The 20,148-nt window shown below is 36.5% G+C and overlaps 2 protein-coding genes across 7 annotated transcripts in view; one reads left to right on the forward strand and one right to left on the reverse strand.

Annotated features, from left to right (window-relative positions):
- Window positions 1–370: 370 nt before the first annotated feature.
- LOC149529149 (uncharacterized) overlaps window positions 371–20,148 on the forward strand; it is a 98,994-nt gene continuing 79,216 nt past the window's right edge. For 2 of the 6 annotated variants that reach the window (XR_016358735.1, XM_089809945.1), the window contains exons 1-2: window positions 389–765; window positions 8,259–8,433. Coding sequence is in view for 5 of the 6 variants with exons in the window: in XM_089809945.1 (XP_089666071.1) it covers window positions 579–765; window positions 8,259–8,433 (362 nt within the window). In the remaining variant the exon portion in view is untranslated. Of the gene's footprint in view, window positions 766–8,258; window positions 8,434–20,148 lie in introns of all 6 variants that reach the window. The other 4 variants (XM_089809944.1, XM_089809942.1, XM_089809943.1 and 1 more) reach the window with 3 other exon arrangements.
- Window positions 3,887–5,590, reverse strand: LOC149529150 (uncharacterized). Its single transcript, XM_089810538.1, has 4 exons — window positions 5,126–5,590; window positions 4,613–5,010; window positions 4,271–4,494; window positions 3,887–4,145 (listed from the first exon to the last, which is right to left on the reverse strand). Exons 1-4 carry the CDS (start codon window positions 5,208–5,210, stop codon window positions 3,935–3,937), a joined length of 918 nt encoding a protein of 305 aa, XP_089666664.1. The 5' UTR covers window positions 5,211–5,590; the 3' UTR covers window positions 3,887–3,934.

The following is a 20,148-nucleotide window of genomic DNA, read 5'->3' on the forward strand; positions in this document are numbered from 1 at the left end:
AATGAGTTTGACTCAAAATCACACAGTAGCAATATCACAAATTGACTTGCTGTGGAAATTATCTCCTACTTGTCATTTATATATTGAAATGAGTGTTGTCAATAAATTTTGCTCGATGAACATGAGAAAAGATTAAAAACAAATACTAATATAAAATAAAGATAGACGAGAGAACATTTTTTTAATGTAAATTTTATAAAAGTGAGAAACTCCACGGCTATAAAACAAGTCATAATCAGCTTTGATAACCGTCCCTGTCTTTTGCAGACGAAGTACAGTGTATTTATAAAAGGCAGCTGGGCCCGGTGCAAATATGTAGCACCGTAGCCGGTGCCATATGGGACTAATAATATATATTTTTATTTAGTCAATTTTCTGCTGGATTCCATCTAGCCAACTCAGCCAACCTGACGACATGCGCGTGGAATTTATGCCGAAAAGAGCGCTGAACAAATATTTTCAAAATTTTATGTCTTTTGCTGATGAACATTCACAGTTGCGCAAGCTCAGCCTTTCTTGTTTTCCATCGTCTATTAAAAATAGCACCGATTTGGTATTCAGCGATCTGAAAACAAACAATGGATCTAGAGGATCCAAACCACAAGGACATCGAACAGGACTCCAAAGGAGCCATGTACTCTCGTATCAGATGGGCGAATAAATTACATCACAAGATATGGAATGGAAAGCACGCGGGTGTGTCTTGTATGGTAATTTCTTCATCGGCCTACAGCGTCATGGGACTCTTAGTCAAGCTGCTTACAAGTAAACTGCAACCTTATTTCCTTATTTTCCGTTTTTTTCCAAATTAGATTTGTATGCATTTCCAATATAAATTTTCGATCCTGGTGATTATCCTAAATGAGGATTTGTTCTTTTTTTTTTAAATAATTTTTTTGGGGTCCAATAGACTTTAGGCTGACCTCATTATTACTATTTGTTCCCGTCTCCAAGAATTTGATGAAAGATTCGTGAATTCAAATCCAGTTGTGTGTTTTTCTGTAGTTTTAATCCTCCCAGTTTTGTTTTTAAATTCTACATTTATTTAATGGAGTCCAATTGAAAACTGAGATGAGATGGTTAGACCATTTGCCGGTAAAATCCTCATGAAGCGGACCATAAATTAGTTCTCCATGCCTATCATGTCATGAAATTTACAGACATTTAGGTACCTGACACTGTCCAAAGGATGTAAGGGGGCTTGCACCTTGATAAATTTGCCTTTTCTTGAAAATAATTTTGAGCCGCTAAGATTTAGGTTAAATAGTAACGCATATTTATTGGAATGCCGGAGTCTAAATCCAGGTTATAGAGGAAATTCCAGACTGCGGAGAGATGCACTAGTCCATTGAGGCTAAGCGATCCAAGTAATCTAGGGTTTGCATCCAATGTAGGAGAAGTCACTACATTGCTGCAAGTGGTAAATGGCTAATAGTATTTTCTCCGTGTGCACAGGAAGAGCAGTTGCAGATTCCAGAGCATGGTTGCCCACTGGTGGGCCTTAAATAGGCACATTTTAGGCTTCAATGCAAAATTAAATTTTTAGGCTTACTTAGAATGCTGATAATGCTGCATCTAGCTTATTTGTTGTCTGCATCTAAAAAGTCTGCTGCTTTTTAGATCGCTGAAACAACAGTCCTAAATGCCCTTAGGATCAGCTGCCATTAATGCAAGAGGGGTATTTCTATTGAATTCTAGCACACAAATCCTCAATAAAATACAAAGGATCTCGTCATATTGTCAAATAGAGTAATAACACTCATTGAAAGATTTACAAGTGATTTGAGAAGGTTTGATTCGTTTGAAAATGGTTTCAGGAGATTTTCAAATCAGAAAATATCACTACCGACCAGCTCCTTATTTTACCACCCAAAAAACACAGAACAAAGAAGCAAATGAGAGAAATGAACATTTTTCAGCCAATATTAGCATTTAGTTAATTCATAAATAGGAGATTTCTCTCACAGCAAGTCAAATTGTGATATTGCTATCGAGATTGAACTATATAGTTTTCAAGCCCAACTTAGTGGACCATGTGTCATGAGTGGAATACTTAGTACAAATGGCATCTAGATTCTAGGTGATGCTTACATAAGCGAAGCATTCAGCCTTCCTGGGAGGTCACCCATCCCAATACAACTCCAACTCAACCGCACATAAACAGGAAGTTTTATCCAATTTTAAATCCACTGAGCTTGCTATCTCATATGCAAAACCTTCAGCAACTTTTGTGCCTTATAAACCATTGACGAGCTAAAGAGGCTCTATAACCATTGACAAACCATTCAACTTTTTGGGTTCGAAACCTAGCTTGTTTGTACATATCCCTGGCCTCCCAAGAGCATATTCCAGTTCTTAGAGGAAGCAACAAGATCATTCATTAGATTTGATCACCGATTAGGAGCTTGCTTTGCAATTTCAAATTGCTTTCGCTGGTTAAGGAAATTGTTTTCTTTGTTCACATGATCGGCATTCAGAATTTGTTCAATAGAATCATCCCTATGCAAAATATTCTGATAATTGTGTTTAAGGATGGCATACCCATCGTCTTGTCTGTTTAAGAATTTGATGATGCTCTGATGATTATCCTCTATCTTTTGAATTTTCTTTACCTGCAACCTATAGTTTTCTTGATAAGATCCTGATGCTTTTACCAAAGTTCAATGACACAGCCTATAAAGGGTGTCATTATTGATGATTAAATAGGGCAAATTGTATAGTGGTTTTTGAAAGGAAATTTCGATTGGTTTGCTGATTTCAGGGCTTTTTGCAGTTGGTCCTTTGTTGGGAGTAAGAGAAGGGCACTTCTTATAATGTTTTACCCATAGATGTAAAAATCGCCCGAGGAGATTAATCGCCTAGGCCTGAAAAAGTTTAATCAGGAAAAATCGGGAAAAAATCGGGGAAAAAATCGGGGAAAAAATCGGGAACTACAAAACCACTAAATTTTAATAAAAAAATGCGATTTTTTTACAGAATTCAATGTTTTTTTGCATCTAATGACTTAATTACTAACAATACATAAGAAACAATCATGTTTAGATATATATCAATGCAAAAAGAGTTATTAATTGGTAAATTACTAACAAGTAAGTAGTGACAAGTTGTAAATTACTAACAACTAACAAGTTCACAACACATGAGAAGTATTCTCATAAATAAAGTGTCAAATGTAAAGAGTTCAAATAAGCACATCAACATGACTACAAATAAGTACAAATGTCAAATACAGGACTACATCTTCCTCTTCCCAGTCACTTTACTAGCGAGTGCGGGAGAGGGTAAAGCTCTAGAACTAGAACCCCGCAGGGTTTGTGCCCGTGTCTGTGTCTGTGCCAATGCAGGAGATGGTGTAGCTATAGAACTAGATGTCGGTATCTCCACATTCGCTGCGCGCAAGATGTCAAGGTCCTCTGCAGTAAGCTCAATGTCATCATCCTCATCATCGCCCTCCTCGATGTCATCCAAATCGATGTCATATCCAGTTCCACCCCCTTCCTCCTTCGCAGCCTCCTCCGCGGCCTCCCTCTCCAAATTGGAGATGTCCTCCTGTGTAAATAAGGGAGCCTGCTCTTGTGCCGTCCAATCATAATAAGGATCTATCTCATCCAAATCGATTGGCCCAGGCGGATCTTGTTGCGCCTTTTTCATGCGCAATTTAAGATTATATTGCACATAGACCATGTCATTCATCCTCTTTTGGGACAACCTGTTTCTCTTTTTTGTGTGGATGGCCTCAAACAAACTCCAGTTGCGCTCACAATGTGATGCGCTACAAGGCTGTGATAGGATTCTGAGAGCAAATTTTGCAAGATTTGGAGTGCTTGCACCCCAAGTGGTCCACCAAGCCACTGCATCACAAAAATTGTACAAGTTAGAAAATACTAATAGACAACAAAAAATGAAACATAAATATTAATTTAGCATTTGAGATTCAGAAGTTTGCAAATGTATTACCTGGGGTTTGTGTAAGCCTTGCTCTCTTGTAGAGAGAAGTGGAGAACACCTTGCCTCCTGCTGAAGTGAAGATCTCCTGCTCAGCGATGATTTTATCTCTTGTTTCCTCGCTGGTTACCATCTTTTCGACGCACTCACTTAGGCCTCTGATGACCTCTCCATCAGGATCTGCATATGTACCATCAGCCCTAAAACCAAAAACCAAAAACAAATAAGTCTTCCAATTTTAGTACACACCCAACACCCTACGAAAGCAAAATGAACTCAAGTCTTTGTTAACTTAAATTTGAGTAAGAATGAGCTTACAGTATACCTAAAACGTGGGTTGAGGAAATATCCTGCTGCATGAATGGGTTGGTGAAGCTGATTATTCCACCTTCTATCAATGATCTGCCAAATGGGTTCATATTTGATGCTTTCCCCCTTGTAGTAATTTTTGACAGATTCTTTGGCCTTGTCCATGGCCTCATATAGTTCACCCATTGGCGTTTGGTCTCCATCAACCAAACGCAAAACTCTGACTAAAGGCTCAGACACCTGCAATATAAATTTGAAATTAGTTGACAAGTTACAAAATTATTATTTACTTGAGTTACAAACTTAGTATGTTATAAAGTTGTAAAGTGCAAACTAAAACTTAAAGTTTTGTAGTTACCTTTACTATTTCATCAGCCTTATCTTCAAAATATTTATCAAACACAATCCGCACAACATTCTCTCCTTCACTCTTCTTTGAAAATGTGGAAGCAAGCCATTTTTTGGAAACAAACATTTGCTTCAAAGAAGCCAAATTATCGAGAATGCTTTGCAATGTCAAAAAAATCGTTGCAAACCTTGTGACGGCAGGCCTGACAATTTCTTTGCCATCAGTGTGCTCTCTCATCAGGCTAAGGACCCATGGGTGATTGTATATGTATTTTGTCACCCGCCTTGCATCCTCCACAATTGGAGTGACCCACTCAAGTTTGCCCATGTCCTCCAAAAGAAGGTCAAGGACATGTGCTGCACACGGGGTCCAAGAGAGAGTGGGGTGCCTCTGCTGTAGGAGTTTTCCTGCCAATTGTAAAAGCAAATACTAATTAGTTTCCAACTTTTCAAATATATCAAACTATTAAAAATTCTTGTTGTGAAATTCACAATGCACATGCAACATAAAATTACGGTTTACCTGCTGATACATATGCAGCAGCATTGTCTGTGATGATTTGCACCACATTTTCAATGCCAATCTCTAAGACCATATTCTCCAACATCAATGCTAATGTCTGAGCATTTTTTACCTTGTTGGAGGCATCGATTGATTTCAGGAACACCACATTATCATTACAGCAGGCCAAAAAATTAATTATGGTCCTGCTCTTCCCATCCGTCCACCCGTCAGAAAGAATGGTGCAACCAAATTTTGTCCATTCTTGTTTCTGTTCCTCAACTAATGCTTTGGCCCTCTCAACAGCATTTCCAATAAGCCTACAAAAACAAAATTTAGTTATGTCTTAGATTCTTAGTAATTTAAAATTGATTTAGACTTTAGTAATCAACATTCTAATTTCTAGATAAATTAATTAAAATTTAGAACTAAGTAAAAAGTTAAAAATTAAAAGGAAATCGAGTGTAATAAAATTATTCGCTTACCTGCCACTTAACACAAAACGAGAACGGGACTTGTACCCCTTTCCTGCAACTGTCAACCCTGTGGCCAAAGCCTCCCAATAGGGTCTGTCAACAACACTAATAGGAAGGTTGTTGAAAACCCAGAAATCTGCTAGTGCATTGTCCAACTGGTCATGGACCTCCTTATTCCATCTAGTGGCCTCTAATGAAGGTTGTGCATCAGGTGTGTGCCTCGTCACAAAATAGCTCCCTATCCCAGAAGCACCTGCTGATCCTGATGGTGCGGAAGTGCTAGGAGGTGTAGGAGTGGGAGTGGGAGTGGAACTCGTGAAAGAAAAAACACCTTGTTTGCGGACACGCGGCCCACGATAAGAGCCAGCCATGCTCTCAATGGCTGCCTCCTCCTCCTGAACATCAACGAAACTGCCCTGGGTCTCTGCTATGGCTGCCCTGACATGCAATTTATTCCGCTCTCTTTACAATTTTTTTTGCTCTCCAGCTGCGAGCAAGGCATTTGCAAACCTTTTTATTTCTTCTGTTGTATTCTCACAAGGATTTGTATCATGTTTTGAGATCCCTGCGATGTGATATTTGAACCGATAAATGCCCCCGGATATTACTTTTTCACATCGAATGCAAATCACTTTGGTTGGTTCATCAGGTGCTTCATAGGCATATTTCCATGCTTGATCTCTCGCATTCTTTGGCCTGGTGCCAATGTAGCCTGAGGGGCATGGAGTCAATGGCCATTTGTCTGCCATTTAAAACTGCTGCGGGCTGCCTACACATACAAATTTTAAAAAAAAACTATAAATAAATTATAACAAGATCAAAATTAACAGTTAAACAAAGAATTCAAGCAACATTCCAATAACAGCACCAATAAATTGAAATCCAAATAACATTCAAACAAACTAGCTGCTAGGGTTTCAAATTTTTTTAGAAAGGGCAAATTTTTAGCATAAATTCGATCTAGAATGGAAAAAAATGCAAATGAATGCATTTAATCTTGCTTACATTCATCAAATGCATTCCTAACTAATTAGGAATGTATTTTTATCCATTTACATGCAAGAAAAAAAAATACAATCTCTTGCAAAAACAAAAAACAAAGATTCAAATCACTTACCTAGTAACGAAGAAATCGAATCAAAAGGCCTCCAAATGCACTTGATTCTGCCTATTTCTTGCCAAGAACTCCTTCTCTATCCTCTCCTCTCCAAAACACCCTAAGCAATGTAAAAACATAATGAAAAAAACGTGTTTTTTCGTCACTTTATGTGACTGCCGGGCGCGAGCGATTTTTTGCAAAAAAATCGCGATTTTTAGGCGATTTTTTAGGCGATTAATCTGCGATTTTTTGGAAAAAATCTGCAAAAACAAATCGCGATTTTTGGGGCGACTAAATCGCCGGCCCCAAAAAATCGCGATTTTATCTCGTATCGCCGATTAATCGGCGATACTCACATCTATGGTTTTACCATTTGCTGGGAATAAGGGAAGGGCACTTACCATAATGTTATACCACTTGCTGGGAGTATGCATGCCACTCTCAATTTAGTTGATGGTTTCCAATTTCAAGATACTCCATTACAATCTCATAGATTTATTCTTTATCAGCTTTCTATTTTTAGTCTTATTGACAACCAGATCCTATGTTCAAAATGAACACCACTTCTAATTGGTGTCAATGTGGATATGGACTTATTTAGAAGTGGGGTAGACATAAGGGGCAGATTTTGGATATATCTTACCCTATACATGTTCTGTGAATAAATAGAAGCAAATGACTTAGGAAATGTTTTAACTTTTAAGAAATCTTATGTGTTCATACTCATTTTTTGTGCCTGAGGTTTCTATGTTATGTAGTGCACTTACATTCATAGGAGGCACAATTATGAAAACATAACATGGTGGCACCTTCACACTCACCATGCATATTGCTCCAAGAATCTAGGAAGCAAGTCTGGAGGTAAAGACTTGTCCAAAACAGATACTTGTATTGATACAAAAAGAGACAGTCACATGAGACATGCAGAGAATGTCTTGTTTAATGAGAAACTATGAAAAGACAACGGTTCATTTCCTGTCATGTTGGGCTCATGTCTCATAAGTGGCTGCCATTTACATAACGAACTATAAGAGTCTACATACACCATGTGTGAAGGAAATATTGACTATAAGTAAAGACTCATTTTTTTATACTTGATGCTGTTATGATAAAATGGAGTATTAATGTTCTCAAACATTATAAGTTTTGAAGAAGTTAAATGCTAGTGATTTGATGTGAAGACAAGCTTCGATTTACAATTGCCAAATATGATATTGGTTTCTTTTGGAAATAATTGTGTCATTTCGTAGTTGAATAAAACAAGGTCTGAGAAATTTGGAAATTCACATATCTAGGTAATCATAGATGCAGGATTTTCATACTATAAATTTTTGAAGTATTGGTTTAGTTGTGTCTAACTTGTGGTAATTCTTTCTACTTCAAATGGTAATATCATGTTTAGAGTGAGATATGAACATAATTAATTTTTTTTTTTCTCAAGTTTTTATGTATAATTGAGGGTTTGCTCTGATAACAGTTGATGTAACAGTTATAGAAAACATGATTTTGAGATAATTTCTCTTCTAATTGTAAGAAAAAGAAAGACAATCGAGATTCAACTTTCCTTTACCATTGTTAGGGGGATCTATTCCTTCATCTCAAATAGTAATGGCTCGATGTGGCGTTATCTCCATTCTTGCGGGAATCGGATTGCAGCATATGAACTATCCCTTTTTTGGATCCTCAAAAGTGAGGAAGTTGGTCATTATTCGGGCTATTCTTGGCTTCTTTGCACTGTCAGCATATTTCTATAGGTATGTGTTTAATATTATTCTTTCTTTACATGTCAGTTTTTTATTTTATTTGCAATATGCATAATTATAGTGCATTACATTAAGTTGTATTTCTCACACTAAATTATTCCAAAGTCTAATTGATACAAATTAGTGAACCCGTACTATGGATTTTATGTCACACAACTATGAGATATCGCAATTGTTGGTTGAGAAACAAATTCATGAAAAAACTTTATTAATTTAAAATTTATGTAATTGGACGGTAGCAAAGTTTGATTGTAGAAATTCATTGATGTAACACCCCAATCTTGCTTCCAAACCCCAAGCTTTCTCAGGGCTTCCTTAGGTCATTCACCTGACCCACTAGGGCTTCTACACACCCTATGCTTCCTAGGATTTTGCTCAAGAGATCCTATTCCTTCAGTTGGAGGCACACCAACAAAGTAACATCATTGCTCACTAGCCTTCCCCAGTCCACCATCAACCCTCAAGTCCACCTAGACCTCCAAGGGTGCTAACTAGTCATCTATGGTTTCTTTGGACTCCTTCTAACATCCAAGATCCCAAACAATTCTGATTTAATGGGCACATTCAACCCACAAGGCTTCAAACACCAAAATGCTCCAAAAAGGCTACTAGGAATTAGCCCTCCTAAATAGCCGGCAACAAGATTTCTTGGAAAACTTCTTAACAACCTTGCAAACAAATTATATTTATAGATACTCTTTTCGGAGTACCTCAAGATTCTGTAATTTTCCAACCCTCAAACTATCCGTACAACCAAAGTACAAAATTTGGCTAAAATGAGGGTTTCAAAGGCTTTATCGCTGTTGTGATAGAAAACCACCTTAGACACCTTAAGACCTCTCCTTTGGACTAGAGCAAGGTTAGACCTTCTCCTTAATCGCTGTGTGGCCGGATTGAGGCATTTGAACTCTCAATCCCCTCCATAGCTTGTTTTTCCGACTGTGATCCCTAGCCAACTTGCATTTGGCTTGCCTAGGGCATCACTTTAAAAATGCTTGCTGATGCTTCCAAGGGCCCTCCTTCCTGGTACATAATATACATGGACCTTAGTTCCAAATCCCAAAATACCAGAGGTTTCCAATGGTGGGAATAGGCCCTAAGATCCCATTTTCTAAGTGCAACCTTATTCAGATCAGCAACTTGGCAAGAACAAAAAGATTTTCTAAACTAATACAAACGAATTGAAATGATCAAACCAACACTACAACAAGATGAAAAACAATATTTCAGAACTTTTCCAACACAAAAATCAGCCATTCAATCCTCCTCTATTAAAAATGCCTTCAAATGCATAAAACCGGCAACAAAATACTTGCACAATTCGTACAAATGCAAAACCAACTTGTCCAACCCATGAAAATGGTTGTCCTCACCTTTTTAAAGGCTCCTCCATCAGTTCCATAACTGTTCTAAACAGTTAGGACATTTCAAACTCAAAAAATGCAAAAAAGTTGTTTTTTGCAAGAAAATGTTGTCATGACAACATGACAACATTTTAGCAACTTTTGTTCTACATGGAGTTAGACCTCCAAATTTGGAACAAAGACCAAGTAGACATATAATATGAATAAAATGACTTCAAATAAACTATTCAAAGCCATTGGAACCTTTCTAGACCATTTTAGCCTTTACCAGACCTAAATCACCTAGTTGACAATAGTTGCAAACTTCTAGCAACTTGGTCACTTTGGGTCTTGCCAAGTCTCCTAAACACACCTAAGGACCACATAGGACCTATTATTAGACTAGTGATGTGGCTAGCATCACTACAAGCCAAAAATAAGGAAATACCTAGGTTTCACACTTAGCTTGCCTAGGTGCTCCTGCACCACTCATCAGCAAACATATTGCTTACTTCAAGTCACAGCTATAGAGGGTTTTATAATCATTGAACATCACTTTCCTCCCAGTATTTGAATTTTCATTGGAGCATTTGACTTAAATTTCTTGTTTTTTAGTTGAAATGGTTAGATTGAAGTTTTCTATTTAGTGTGTTCTCATAGGCTGCCCGCTTCTTATTTTTCGCCAAGCATTATATCCTTTTCTGTTTGCATTTACAAATGTTTCATAAACCCCAACACCTTAAAACATCACTTAATAATTTTTTATCCTCTTCAGACACGGTCATAACAAAAACATGTAACTAATGCTGAATTCATTAGAGTATGAGGTTGGTGAAAATTTTGAACAAATAGAAGAGAATTTGTAAATGCATTTTGAGAATTTTGTCAATATAATCCTTCCACAATTACTTTTCTGTCTACTTGTTAGAAATCAATTATGTACAATGAAATTTACATGATATACACATGCTTGTTATTACCTCAAGGGTCAAAAAAAGACTTTCCTTGAAAGTCAATTGAATGAACAGATTTAATTTCTCAATTGTAAAATATGGACTAGAGCAATGAAATCCAATTGAATGAACAGATTTAATTTCACAGTTGTAAAATATGGACAAGAGCAATGAAGTCCAATTGAATGAACAGATTTAATTTCACAATCGTAAAATATGGACTAGAGCAAAAGGGCTAATGTAATCTCAAGAATCATGTTATGTTGTCTATGAATTATTTACCAACAAATGAGAATGTGGATGAGGAGGAGGGTGGTTGATGGTTATTGTAATTTATCAGAAAAAGGACATAGTGATTCAAGGGAATACATATATAGATATATATATCCCCAAAAAGAGTATTACAAGATTTACAAAGAAGACTATTAATTTAAAAAAATAAAATAAATACTTCACAAAATATCAATATACAATACATGAAAAGCTAGGAGACTAAAGAAATGAAGCTCATTTGAGAGTTCTCAGCATAGATCAAATTGGAAACCCTTAGCATCCATAAACATTTTGGAGAAATGGCTCTATTATATAGTGCTAGAAATTATATGCGTACAAAAGTCCAATAAGATTTTTGTACAAACACTTCATTGCATTTGAGAGTCTTACTTTACTCATATTATCAGCAATGATCAGTTGATCTTAAAGACCTTTTTTGAACAACCTGATAACTATAGTGAACTCCTTCATGTATTTTTTTTATTTTGCAAGAAAAATGCAAGTGCAAATAAGTTATTGTCATACTAAATCAGCACAAGATAAAAGTACCACCCTTTTTCTTGTTTTATTCCATTGCTTAAGCTTCTCCATATGTACACATCTCTATAGTACAATGTTCCACCACCCTAGAGCTGGTAGGGTTTGGTTTGGGTCCAAGTCTTATGTTGTTTCCCCTTTATAGTCCCTCTTGAGCACCTTGTGTTCCCAAGAGGGACCTTGAGAAAACCTTGCCTGAACCTGTGCAAACCCAAGGGAACTCTAGTGTTGCCCTTCACAACAAACCTTCTTTAAATAAACAAACAAGTGCTTGTGTACCTAATTTTCCCTTAAGTTATAAAACTGTGAAAATAGCATGTGACATGTGTTGGAGTTAATGTTCCAACTGTAGTGAATAAATCATATCTGATTATGTGTGCTGCATATGTGGCAAAGAGATTGAGTTGTAAACAATGACTAGTTGTAGTTGTGTCTCTCATATCCAGTTAGTTGTCAAGTTCATGTGTGTGTTGTCAATCATGAAGCAGTTTGTTGTCAATCTATTTAGCAGTCATTTAGTAATATTGGTGGGTCGATCTATTGCATAAATATGCATCTATATTTCAAGATTAACAATTTGGAATAGCATATTATTTCTCTATTCTATCTTCTTTGTTTCTGCTGTTCTATTTTTCTAATATAATATCAGCGCCATCTTCCTATTAAATTGTGTGTGCTAGAGAAGAAGCTATCAAGGAGATGATGCCTGGAGAAGAACCAGCAGATTGATGGTTATGATGATTTCGTTGAAAATGAAGGTTTTATTCTATTATGAAGAAGGTCAATGTTTTGAAAAGTAGGAAAGGATCTAGTAGAGGCTAGATGGATGCTCAATAGTTTGAGGTGCTATAGGATTGGAGAAACTATACCTCATTGGGGTTATGAGACACACGTGTGGATTGGTGTCCAATAGTTGAGGGAGATTTAAAAATCTGGAAGCTCACATCATACCTTTACAAGGATTATGAGGCATTTCACGTTGAAATGGTGCCCAGTGGTATTTCGAAGCTGGATGATAGTTGCATGACTATACCAGCAGTTGGGAGCAACTTGAGGAAGTCTTACTGGTCTATGAACTATCTATCAAAGAACAAATTTCTACTTAATGTTTTTAAGTTGTCACATTAAGTGGGGTTATTGGAGTTAATGTTCCAACTGTAGTGAATAAATCATATCTGATTATGTGTGCTGCATGTGTGGCAAAGAGTTTGAGTTGTAAACAATGACTAGTCGTAGTTGTGTCTCTCATATCTAGTTAGGTATCAAGTTCATGTGTGTGTTCTCAATCATGAAGTAGTTTATTGTCAATCTATTTAGCAGTCATTTAAGAATATTGATGGGTCAATCTATTGTATAAATATGCATCTATTATTCAAGAATAACAATCTGGAATAGCATATCATTTATCTGTTCTATCTTCTTTGTTTCTGCTATTCTATTTTTCTAATAACATGAAGGTTTGTGTAGTTTCTGCGGCCTTAATTTGGGCTTGGTGCTGGGGATTCTGCCCCTTGATCCTATCTTATATCATGATAGCAATGTGTTAGGGGTGTTGCTCTTGGAGCTTGTGAGGAGCATTGCTTGTAGACCCCCATGAAGGACGCTTCCCCTCAACCCCAAATCTCCTGAAGAGTGCTGCTCATTGATTCCATTCAAGTCTCCACTCCCAAACCCACACTACTTATTAGGATCTGTTGTCACATAAAACACTATATTACAATGAGTGGATGACAAGGAATTGGGATCTTCATCTAACTCTTGATTGTGTTGACTTAGATGTTATCATTGCACAACTTGCCAAAAATCTCTTTAGATGAGGCAACTTGTATAGTATATGGCTAGTGGAAGTGGTATTGTAACTCACAGTGGCTCAAGTGAAATTGAGCTAGATGTCAACCTTGATGCTTTTGATGAAGATTATTAAATATTGATTGTAATTTTCATTGTGTATTGACATTTAACAAATTGCTGAATTATGAATCAATGAGTATTTTTTGTTTTTGCAAAATATGAGGTATTTAAGTATTTTGTTTATTGGTGATTAAGTAGATTAAGTACATGCATACATGCATGGATAGATGCATTCATTCATGCATGCATACATTATTACATACATGGATGCATGTATAGATAGATAGGATGGTAAGTGCTAGTAGAGGAGGTTCCTCCCTATATTAATACTGAAAAATTGGAGTTAAATCTGTGAGATGTACATCAAGCCATATGCACACTTAGGATGTCTTTCAATTTGAGAGGAGGAGAAGAGATCCCCATTGATGCTTAAATGAGCATTAAAAGCATCCAAATTCCTACATTCTACACCCTCCTTGAAAAGCTTCAGGGCCTTGGTGGCCTCTTTGCCTCTGCTCTTAACACTAGTAGAGCCAACAAGTAGGCAAACTGAAATATTATAGATTTCAACCAAAAGAACATCATAATTGTTTCTAGCAAGCATGATATGCTTGACATGAATCGTCCATAGCATTTCCCCTATGATATGGATGAGCCTTGCGAAAAACGTTGCTTACACATGGCCATCATGGACATGACCATTTGCCCACTGATCATGGCTGATTTTGTTCATAACTGCATTTTCTGTAGGCTTCCATCCCAGCTGAAAAATATGACCAATCTATTGTTCAATCCCCTCCTCCAAGCACTGATAGAGAACCTCCATCTTCTCTCTCGACATGATTTTTGATCAACATCATTCTACCCTATCTGGTTAAAAGGATCGAGAGAAAATAAAAGAAAAGCTATGAATCCCCAAAAATATCTACACTCACCCCATAGAAGTGCCAAGATCTAGCAAGACTTGAGATAGAGACAATGATCAACACCAGATACAAACCATCTTAGACCAAAGTGTCGCATTGAGCTATTTTTTTTTTTGCTGAAATGATACTCAAATGTCAGGCCCATCCCTTGAAGTTCGATCACTGATCTTCTTGTTGTCCTTCTCAATGATGGCCAGAAGTCTATCCTACCTATCAAGATTGATATCAACCTTATACTATTGACTAGATGACACTTTTCCATTGGCTAATAGGTTACTTGCTCTATTGGCTTCCCTATACACATGTTTCATCGTGAAGTTCAATCTTTCCAAAGCTTCCCATGCCCTACAAATACCATTATCCAATCTCCAACTTGGTACAAACTTATTCTTAATTTCATGGATGCAAATTGTTAAGTTCTCTTCTATGTCTACGTCTATAATTCCTCTTTCTAAACATCCCCACAAACCTATGACAAGTGCAACTAGTTTGGCTTCATTTTTGGTGGCAACCTCAATGTTACTAGTGATAGGCCACAATATGGAGACCTCATCCCTACCAATACACCCATTTCTTGCATAGACCAGGTTGCCCCTTGAAGCCCCATCAAAATCTAGTTTTAGTCTTCCTCTGGAAGTGGCTATCCATTTGACTAGTGTTCCAGTCCTTCATTTTTTAGCTCCCTTATAGCCTTGACAAGCACTGTAAGTTCCAATTAGATATTTCTAATCTCTGTGATATCCCCTACCTGTAAATAAGATTTTGTTTATTATTATTATATGACTTTTAATAAATGAACAAATGAATTTCATTAATTCAATATATTGTATATTAGTATTTAAATAAATAAACAATAAATTAATTTTCATTATTTTTAATTTATAAATAAACAAGCAAATAAATAAGACAAACTAATACAATGATTAATGATAAATGAATTATACTAACTCTAAATAAATTATATTTACCTCAGAACCAAATACAACTGCAGACGGGTCAAAGTATTCTAACAGGACGAGCACCTTGAGAACTAGCGTCCACAGTGGCCAAATTTATTAAGGGTAACAAACAATTATTATCAAGCAGAAACCAAACAACATCTTATGCAAATCCTCTAATCTTATCAATTAAGTTAGACCACAGCTATGAAAACACAATCAATGGTAACAGGAAAGCATCAAAGGAAATAACTAGTAATATTCATGGTGATAGCGACCGGCATAAATAAAGATATAAGTAAAGAGTAAATGGCTTACATAGTCAAATACTGGCAACGACAATACAGAGCTACCAAGTAGGAATAAATACAGTCACTGCACTGTTATAACCAGATATTTATCGCAGTAAGGGAAAACATTCTGTTAATAATACCAGAAATATGTAGCTTCGAGGTAAGTGCATAACAAACCTTTTCTATCATTAGTTTACTTTAATAATACCATGCTTAGATCCCTTATAATTCTGAATTGGAAGAAATAAATAAGGATAACCAACTGGTTATTCTGAGATGGGTAAGGATCAACGTCCCCAAAGAATGCCTTGAAGACATGTTCAAGATGGGCTTAAGGGCTTGGATCCACAAAACCTTGAGGGAATCTATTGCGTTTGGTTTCAAAGCGACATATTGCATCTCAATATTCCTTCTAAATCAGAATTATAATTGAAATAGCATGAATTTCCTAACTCACAAATAGATTATTCTTGTTTAAATTATGTTATTAAGCTAATACAATACAATTATAATAGATTTATTCATATACATACATACGACTCACAAGGTGTCATTACAATTTCACCATCCCAACAAGAAAATTGTGATCCACCATCCCTTGAAGCCTTACTATTCAAAATTTCTACAATTACATTTTCAATCTTCTTGATAACACACCCGACCTATAGGTCTTTGTTGTTGGATGTGCAAGTATTCTTCTCCTTCAAAATCTACCACACAATCATAGAGGGAATCAAAATCCAAAGGCCTTCCTAGAAGCATCTCCTATATTGAGTTACCATCTTGTAAAAAAATCTACAATGCGCCCCCAAGGGTTGAGCCAATTCCTCTTGCCTTGTGCCTAGTCCCAATATGACTAGCAAAAGGGAATTGGAAGAGTAGATGATTGAAATCTCCTATGTCTTGTTTGTACATCACACACCAACAAGGGCCCTTAGTGGCAAGTCCTCTTCAAAGGATCTTTAGTTAGATGCTTTTATGTAGAACTATCTATGAAAAGGCTCATGTTTTAGGTAGCACAAATTTACTCTAGTGTACGGCCTTCCTCAAAAGGTTTGTGTTGCCATAGTTCTTGATTTCTTTCATAATCTAGTAGCCTATTTTGACTGTGTAATTGCCTGACTTCGTGCTACACTAGACACCATCACACACCAACAAGGGCCCTTAGTAGCAAGTCCTCTTCAAACGATCTTCAGTTAGATACTTTTATGCAGCTCTATCCATGAAAGGGCCTCTACTTGAGGTAGCACAAATTTACTCTAGCATACATCCTTCAAAATGCAGTGCTTTATTTCTTTCATAATCCAATAGCCCATTTTGATGGTATATTTTCCTAACTTTGTGCTACACTGGACAACATCGTCTTCGTCTTTGGCCATGTAAATTTTTTGCTTACTAAGCTTTTCATAAAATATTTTCTCTGTAGTGTTTTCCACTAGGAGAGAGGCACATTGATCCACTCCACACTCTATCATAGTTGAGGCTTACAATCAACAAAATAGTTCACCATCTTGATATCCCTCAACATTTTTAGCAAACTCCAAATTGGGCTCAATTTAGGAATATCACCTAATGGAGGGAAAACCCTCTAGGTTTTAGATGAAAAATAACATGTTTCCAGTTATTGGCATTCAATGTAAGATGTTTAGTGATCACATGTTTGCAATCCCACAAAAGCCTCCTTGTGGTCAAACCCCATGACGATTTGAGATTGTCAAAATGCATTGAGGGTTTGAATCATCCAAGTATTTCTTTTGCATTATCTGACACAAATGTTTATTGGGGTTCTTGTATATCTTCGAAACAAGTTTTACTTCAACAGCTAAATTTGGAGAAATAGCTCCTTGCTCCCTCTCTACCAGAAGCTTGTGGCCTATTGACTTTGTCCCACAGAATCAACAAGACGCACCTTTGGTCATCGGAGCCTTTCCTTAAGAACTTTTTAAAGATTCACTCCAAAGCAATTGCATCCTTACTAGACAACTACAAGTAGGACATAACATAAATGGGAGCAAGGCTAATAACAACCTTTAACATCAACATTGACCAAGGAAAGCTATTGCTCTCTCCACAATGAAACTTGGTTTCTAGTTCTCTTAATCACACATTCCCACAAATTTGTTCTCGACGCACTATTTAAAAGACGAGCCCCTAGATATTTGGTTGTAATCTTCTCAATTGTCATTCCTCACTATTCTGGTTTGCCAACTCTTTTGGTTTTGACAAATATAATTTTTGTTTTTTCCTTGTTCAAATCCTTCCCAAACACAAAGCTGTTAAGTATCCAATGTTGACTTAATAGACTCTGATTTCCCAAAAACTCTCATGCCATCGACCAATTGAACATGGGTGATAGTATCCATGTCTCTAGCAACTCTAACACCACTCCAACACCTAAAAATATGACCTTGCTTCTTAAGTTCATCCAGTTTCTTTGTTTTCCAATTTTCCTTGATGCCTTCATATCACCTTTCTAATGAATTCTTTTCACTTTTATATCTCATGTTGAGGGAGTCACAACTCTTCATTACTTGGCTCTTGACCTTTTATTAAACTTAATTACTTGTAAACAATTTTATTGTTGTTGTTTTTGAGATTTTACTTTTATTATTTCTTATCTTTTATTTAATCTTATTTTAGAAAGGGGACATTCCACATGCCCTCTTGACAATACTCATGCATGCTTTAGAATATTACTTTTTACTCTCCTCTATCAAGGTACACACTATGTAATGTTCCCTTTTCTAGCACGCATTGTATTATGTTGTCCTTATCCTATTTCTCCATGGTTTTGTAGGCTAACCAGGACATTTAATGGATTTTAAGGTCGTTTGGCCTAGGCAATTTTAGTTGCAGATCATTTTGAGGTGATTAGATGCAGTTTTGGGAATATTTCCGCTTTATAGCAAGTCAGTTTGGGCATGATTGAGAGCTCCAGTGGTAGTGACATGTTGATGGTATATCTTTAATATCGAAAATAGGTTTATTTATCATTGATATGATTTCTTATGCATTATGTAATGCCCCACCTGGAGATTCTTGGAAACAAGGATAAACATACACTAACATATTTTATTTTTGTTAAGAAATACGATAATACATGCATACAATCATACATAAGATCACAATGGAAGACGTAAACCAAACCACCAAAGATCCCTAAGCATTTGCTACTTACCAACACGTACTTTTCCATCTACGTGAATTAGACATACAATGTTCACTCCATTAATCATGTTAAACATTGGATATGATATTCTTTTTAAAACCCAATCACAAGTTCCTAAGTGACTAAGCCATACAAGTTCATTTATAGGTTAAAAGTGCAAAGAAAAAAGAAACATCACTAAAACGATCCCAAAACACCCCAAAGGAAATCTGTACTAAATTGGGGAGGAAGACCCTCCAAAAGGTTACTCAAAACACTAGGTTGCATCCTCAGAAGAAGCTAGGAAATGCTTGCTGTTTGAGGTACGAAAATTCCCTTCGAGCACCATATGATAAAACTCCAATAGGCGCATGATAATATGGAAAGAGTCCATGCGACAGTTGTTCAACATGGCTCTAGTTTGCTAGGTGATGGAACTCTGGACTATGCCCGATAGCCTATTGTATCGTTTGATGAACTCTAGGAGCTAGGCGATAAAAACTTGAATTGCGTGCGATGAAACATGGATTCCATGTTTCATCGTACAACTTGTTTCCTACCAACATAACTGCTAAACTACCAGATTTCAAGCAACAAGTCAAACTAACTCAATGTATGAAATAAGCCTCCACACTAAGGAGTACCGCATACATGTATCTTGAGGAATGGGAACTCTATAGGATCAATATAAATTTATAGCATCGTATCTTGAGGAGTGGGAACTCTATAGCATCAATATAAATCAATAAAGCTAACATACTAATCCACAAGATAAATCTCTACCGAAGCAATGAGATACAACATCATAGCAATGCCTCCCAACCACGTGGAACCCATAGGCTCACACTTGCCGTGCTCATGGAGATAGCAACTTGTATAACGCCCCGCCAGGGAACCCAAAAGAAATAAACCTAAAGTTTCACTAAGTTTGCCAAACATTTTTTTTTCTAAAGCTAATAACAACAAGAGATAACACAACGGAAGCAATAATAACAAGAGATAAAATAGCGTAAGTAATAGCTCACATACATACAACCATCATAAACAAATTTCATCTCCTAAGGGTTCCATGACGTTGAATCACATTTAAGTTTATTAATATTAAATCTCACACATAACCAAAATCCACATCATGGAATAATCACAAGTGCGAATCCAATAAACAATATACAATTATAAGATGCCATTTGGCAATAATTAGAATGCACAATCATCCATTAGACAAGTCACAGGGTATGAAAGGCTGAAAGAATATACATTATAAAAATATATTACATCATCTCATAAGATCTATGATAAACAACTATAGTACAACAGAATATAACCATCCAACAAAAATATAAGATTAGATAGAAAGGAACAACTGCACAAGTACATCCAACAACTACATTCAACGGTTGGATCTCAATGGTATAAGAAAACTGCACTACCACCCGATGTCGTG

This window comes from Cupressus sempervirens, chromosome 11, assembly GCF_028749045.1.
Source record: "Cupressus sempervirens isolate cs-2001-9-10 chromosome 11, ASM2874904v1, whole genome shotgun sequence".
Classification (NCBI taxonomy): Eukaryota; Viridiplantae; Streptophyta; class Pinopsida; order Cupressales; family Cupressaceae; genus Cupressus; species Cupressus sempervirens.